This window comes from Bos mutus, chromosome 5 (genome assembly GCF_027580195.1).
Source record: "Bos mutus isolate GX-2022 chromosome 5, NWIPB_WYAK_1.1, whole genome shotgun sequence".
Classification (NCBI taxonomy): Eukaryota; Metazoa; Chordata; class Mammalia; order Artiodactyla; family Bovidae; genus Bos; species Bos mutus.
In genome coordinates this window covers 72,477,536-72,483,964 of record NC_091621.1, presented here as the reverse complement: position 1 = coordinate 72,483,964, position 6,429 = coordinate 72,477,536, and the positions used below count along the sequence as shown (strand labels likewise).

The 6,429-nt window shown below is 37.4% G+C and overlaps 1 protein-coding gene across 1 annotated transcript; it reads left to right on the top strand.

Annotated features, from left to right (window-relative positions):
* The first annotated feature begins 1,300 nt into the window (after positions 1-1,300).
* On the top strand, positions 1,301-2,260 carry LOC138987881 (olfactory receptor 10C1-like). Its single transcript, XM_070370125.1, has one exon. It carries the CDS (start codon positions 1,301-1,303, stop codon positions 2,258-2,260), a length of 960 nt encoding a protein of 319 aa, XP_070226226.1.
* The last annotated feature ends 4,169 nt before the right edge of the window (positions 2,261-6,429 follow it).

Sequence of the window (6,429 nt, the reverse complement as noted above, 5' to 3'; positions counted from 1 at the left end):
CTGTGCATCTGAGAAACTTAAGGAAAATTAATATGGAAAATACCCATATAATTCAATAATTGTTTGAAGTCCCTGGTGTAAATCCATTAGAAATACTGGGTTTTACCCATTGAAATTTAAGTGATGTAACTAACAGCAATAGATGACCTCTGGGAAATGTATTCAAATAATGAAAACCAAATTTACATTGAATGTTCATCACTGTTATTGAACAAATTCCTCTTGGGATGAATTAAATTGTGCACTGGATGCAATCCCTATGGTCTCTAGTCAGAGTAGAAATACTTCCAGTTCTATAACCATACTATAATTCGGAATTGTCAGGAATCTAGAAGACTGACAAGGAAAGGGAAGTTTTTCATGTGGTTCTTGGTATGTTCTCCCATTCAAATTTCTATAAAATTATACTGAGGATATAGAAAGGACATTCTGGTGGTTTTGATTTCCATGGATTTTAGCTGCCAATTATGATTTTATCATATTCAAATAAAAAATGACTAAAATATGTAATAAAATGAATAGACAAATGCCTAGAAACATTCACCCTTTCAAACCCTTAATTGTAAATTTAAGGGAAAATTGTGGAATTCAGAAGACCAGAACATAGCACCTTTATAATTTACACTTAACTTTTATGTGACTCCTTTACACTTAATGGTAAAGATTTTGCCTGCAATCCAGGAGACCCAGGTACAGGGGTGGGGAAGATCCTCTGGAGAATGGAATGGCAACCAGTTCATCTTCTTACCTGGAGAATTCCATGGACAGAGGAACTTGGTGGGCTACAGTCCATGGGGTCGCAAAGAGTCCGACACAACTGAAGTGGCTAACACTTTTACATTTAGAAGGCTTTAATATATATTACACACCTAACGGCCTGGTTATATGACTAGGATAACAACAAGGTAAATACAAACAATAGAGGATGTAATTTAAAGTCATTGTTTTCTAAACTTCTATGAAAATCCGAACTCAAAGTCAGGAAGAAATATTCCACCCATCATGTTGGGTTCATGCATGCATGTTAATTTGCTCCAGTATGTCAGACTCCTTGCAATCGTATGAACTGTAGCCCACCAGGCTCCTCTGTCCATGGATTTCTGCAGCCAAAAATACTGGATTGGGTTGCCATGTCCTCCTCCAGGGAATCTTGCTAATCATTTCAAAACTTTTAGCAAACAGAATACAAGTGTGTAGGTTCTCATGTCAGACCGCTGACCCTAGAAATTTCCACAGAGACCTATGCTAGGTAGCTGGATGCTTTTAGGTGTTACTTCTGCACCCTCTGCTCTCTCCACAGATGTCTAGCTCTGAGCCTATAATGAGTGGAAACCAGTCCCTCTGCACCCACTTCACATTTGTAGCATTTTCCTCTCTAGCAGAGTTACAACCTGTGCTCTTCATTGTGTTCTTAACCATATACTTGTTTACCATGGGAGGAAATCTCATCATTAGCTTGATCTGGGGCACCCCTTCCTTGCACACTCCCATGTATTTCTTCCTGGTTAACCTCTCCTTTCTGGAGATGTGCTATATCACTAGTGTGGTGCCTCAGATGCTGGTGCACTTGCTTGTGGAGACCAAGATCATAAGCGTGGCACGATGTGCAGCTCAGATGTATGTATTTAGCATCTTGGGACTGACAGAATGCTGCCTGCTAGCAGCCATGGCTTATGACCGCTTTGTAGCTATTTGCCATCCTCTGCATTACTCTCTCCTGATGGGCCCTGGTGTGTGTTTGAAATTGGCTGCAGCATCTTGGACCACTGGGGTCATGGTAGAATCAGCCCAGACCACATGGATCTTCACTCTGCCCTTCTGTGGAACAGGAAGGATCCAGCACTTTTTTTGTGACATCATGCCGGTAGTGAAACTAGCTTGTGTTGATACCTCCCACAACGAAATTGTGGTGTTTGCTATCTCTGTGCTCTTTATCATGACCCCCTGTCTCCTCATTCTGTGCTCCTATGTGCGCATTCTGGTGACCATCCTGAGAATCCCTTCAGCCACTGGCAGAAGCAAAGCTTTCTCCACTTGCTCATCTCATATCCTGGTTGTTTCTCTCTTCTATGGTACTGCCTTGTTCACTTACCTCCAACCAAAGGCAGCACACACTCCAGAAACAGACAAGGCAACTGCACTCATGTACACAGTGGTCACGCCTGCTCTGAATCCAGTTATCTACACCTTGAGGAACAAGGAAGTGAAGGAAGCCTTTCAAAGACTAACACTATGGAGCACTCACAGACAAATGATCTAAACCTGTTTATTACCAAACTATTTAGAAACCCATGTATCTGCCAGAAGTATTTTCTGGATATTTTCCTCCTCCAAATTTCTGGATTCCAGAATAAGCATGATATCCTGGAAGAGAGATAAAAGAAATCTCTTTACTAAACTTGTGTGACATTTTGTTCTAGAGCTTCACAGCAGCTCCTCCATATGTAAACGTTTAAAGAGTCTTTTCTTCATATACCATGAGAGAAATATAAATACTGACTCTTGGTTTAGTAGAATTATGAGAGGCTCCAAAACAGAAACATCAAAAATGCCTTTTATATAATGTATGCAAGGAAAAAGTTGTGAACAGATCTTGAGTTTAAGTAATAGAGAGTTGCGGACACCATTGAGATGCTTTCCATTGCATGCTTCTAGGAGACATGCCCCACACAGCTCTCTCATGTTAAGACTACTTGATATCTCTTCCAAGGCCCAACATGTTTCTGGTTAAGTACAAGAAATCTTCAGTAGTCAGTACCCTCCACGTACCTCCAAAATGATAAAATCCTGATATCACCTTTATTACTCCATGCTTTTCAGATATTAAAGCATTTTTAAAGCATTAAATGTAATATTACATTTGCTGCATATTGTTTTAAATATGTGACATGAGTCACATTGTTTTAAATATGTTTTATTGTTTTAAATATGTTTTAAATATGTGACATGAGTCATATTGTTTTAAATATGTGACATGAGTGGAGCTTTGTTTACTCATTAAGCCATTTCAGAAGTGGCCAAAGCTGAAGTAAAGAGGCATTTTAAATTCTAAATAAGACAGCAAATGAGTCAAAAATAATTGCATTTATTAAAAACATAGAAAATCACCCCAGGCACCTCCATGTATCCACCCTTATGTGTGGCAGACTGAGGAGGGTGAAGCAAGTTGGAAATGTTGCACTTACAAAACTGTGGGTTCTCAAGGAGATTTTCTTTCTATCTCTCAGAGTAGATAGGAAGGGAGAGCTGCAAGCATATGAAATCATATTCAGGGCAGGAGGGTGTTAAGAGTGCCTCAAAGAGAATTACTGTAGAAACTGGAAGGCCTATTAAAAGGAAAAACTGGATAAAAGTCTCCACTCTGAAGCTTGCTGAGATGTAGCATCTGGGGCAGCTGAACAACTTCCATCTGAGAGGAGCTTCAGATAACTAAATGTTAAAAACAGGCATTGGTTGTATCCCCTGGAGCTTGGGTGGGGTGGGGTGTGGATATAGGAACATAAATGTGAGGGCTGCTTCTTATACAATTACTGCTATCCTTTGAATTGAGGTTCACTGTAGGAATCTTTAAAAAGCAGAGTTAGAAACGAATAAAGAATACTTGACAAAATAACCAACTTATGTATAAATTTACAAAATATGCTAATATATATATATAAGGAAAACTACAAAGTTTTGATGGAAAATATGGAAGAACCAGAAAAATGGAAACCTAATAGCCTTGTACATCAACAATTGAACCACGTTGTATATTACATCCTATAACTGCCTGGGCCTCACCCAGTAAGGACATTTGCCCTTTTCCTCTCTCTCATTCCTAACTTACCAATTCACCAGACCACACAGGGTCTAGAAGCTGCTGTGTATTGGCTGAGTTCTGAATTTAAAATATGATAAACTTTTTCAAATTCACTATATTTCAATAATTTAAAAAATCTGCAAGTTATTTATTTATATAAGTGACAGAACTAGTTCAGGGAAACAAAAGGGAGAATCAAAAGAGCAAAATTAAACAGTTATTAGAAAAAGTAAAGCCATTTCATAGTTGTGTTCCTAAAGAATTGAGCATTCTGTTACAAATATTTGATTTTTTTATGTGAAAGCCAGTGACACACATAGCATTGTTATGTTATATGTTATATCCAGGGTATATGTTATACCCTGGCTTATGTAGAAATTTGAATGGAATCATTTATCATCTCATTATTTTCCAAGTATGAAAATTTAGCAAAAATATGGAGCACCTTATTAATGGCAAACTGGTAATCTCCTTTATAATTAATATGTTGATTTATAAATTCATAAAATATGTACACAGAACTTATTCACTTTATGTTCAGAGGTCTTCTTTCACTACTACTTTGAAAATTTCCAGTTACAGTAATAAAAAAGCTTCTAATGCACACTAGAAATATTAAAGTCAAAATTTACTTCTTAGGAGATGTTTGCATTCTGAGAGCACACATAAGGAAACATCAGTATTGGAAGAAGCTGCCATTTCAAAGCAACGGAAAAACAACAGAGGAAGAACAAGTATTAGACATATTTGAAGTGTGTCTTTTTGGTAAAAGTTTATTAGCAAAAAATCTCCTGTAAAGCTTTTGAAGACAGTTATTTTTAAGCCTATTCTGTCCTGAAAAAATCATATTTAGCCATCTCCAGTAAATGATCAATAAGAACACAAAGAACAACTTCTGAAGCTGGCTGATAATATGTAGTCTCTAATATTATATATGGTCCAATGGCATTTAAAATATGCCTTTGTTTCATCTTAATATCAATGCACTAACCACTGACACCCCACAGAACCAATTTAAAATTTGAAATCAAGTTTCTAGTTGATATCTTGCTCAGAAATTCAAGGTATCTCAACTGGATGTGCCCAAAGCAAACTTATAAGTGAATCTCCCTGAAAAATATGTCAAAAGTTTCCATTCTATATCTTAGCACAAACTACTATACCACCCATTCTGTATGGAAGACAGGAGTCTTAGGACTGTCCTTGTAACACAGCTTTCTTTGTCACTATATTCAATCTGTCACAAAATAATGGCAATTACACACAGGAAACATATGAAAATCCTTCACTTCTCATTTTTCCTGGCATAGTCCAAACTGTCATCATTTTGACCTTTAATTGACCTTTCTGGTGGCTCAATGGTAAAGAATCTGCCCACCAAGATGTGGATTCATTCCCTGGGTCAGGAAGATTCCCTAGAAAAGGGCAAGGCAACCCACTCCAGTATTCTTTCCTGGGAAATCATGGACAGAGAAGCCTGGAAGGCTATAGTCCATGGGATTGCAAAAGAATCAGACAACATCTTAGGACTGAACAACAACACATCCACTAGGAAGGACTGACCTTATTCAGTATGTTCCAAACTATAGTCATGGTGATAGTTGCAAATTAAAAATTTCAGTAAACCATAACCATGTCTGAGTGCATACAGTAGGCTCATAAGTTTTAGAATAGAGACTAACATGAAGAACATAGCCAAAAAAGATTGAGCTCCTTTTTGCTCTCACAGACCTCATCTAGCTCCATGCTCTCTGTGTTCTAATTTCAATGACTTTCTTTCAGTTTCTTGACTATCATCTCACCATGCAGACAATGCACATGCTGCTTTATCTACCTAGAATCTCCCTCTCCAATAACTGTGTTGTTCTTATAACTATTCTCTTCATCTAATTAATCCAAGTTCTTCAAGTCTCAAATCAATAACCACTTATTTATGAAATCTTCATCTCCATAACTACATATTTTCTTCCTATTACATATTTTATGACACTGTTTAACTTTCTTTGGGTCCCAAGTTTTCTTTCCATATTTATGGCGCTTCAGATGTTTATTTTTATTTCTTTTATTATTAACTCACTTGAGATATTCAAATTTATATTCCTTCTCCAAACTGCTTGATATTACCCCTACAGACCTTGTTCTTTTCAGATATTTTTATATAGTTAGACAACTAACCATTCTGAAAATGTACTATAGATCTTCACTCTGAGCTACCTCTCCTTAAAAGAGAGTAAATACATGATATTTTACATGTTTCAATGCCATTCTCCCAAATCTTCCCACCCTCTCCCTCTCCCACAGAGTCCATAAGACTGTTCCATACATCAGCGTCACTTTTGCTGTCTCGTACACAGGGTTATTGTTATCATCTTTCTAAATTCCATATATATGCGTTAGTATACTGTTGAAACGAGATGCCAGTCCAGGTTCAATGCATGATACTGGATGCTTGGAGCTGGTGCACTGGGACGACCTGGAGGGATGGTATGGGGAGGGAGGAGGGAGGAGGGTTCAGGAGGGGGAGCACATGTATACCTGTGATGGATTCATTTTGATGTTTGGCAAAACTAATACAATTATGTAAAGTTTAAAAATAAAATAAAAAAAAGAGTAAACAATAATAATTAGAT

Coding starts and splice junctions, on each gene's coding strand:
- LOC138987881 (XM_070370125.1), top strand. CDS start 1,301: ATGTCTAGCTCTGAGCCTATAATGAGTGGAAACCAGTCCCTCTGCACC.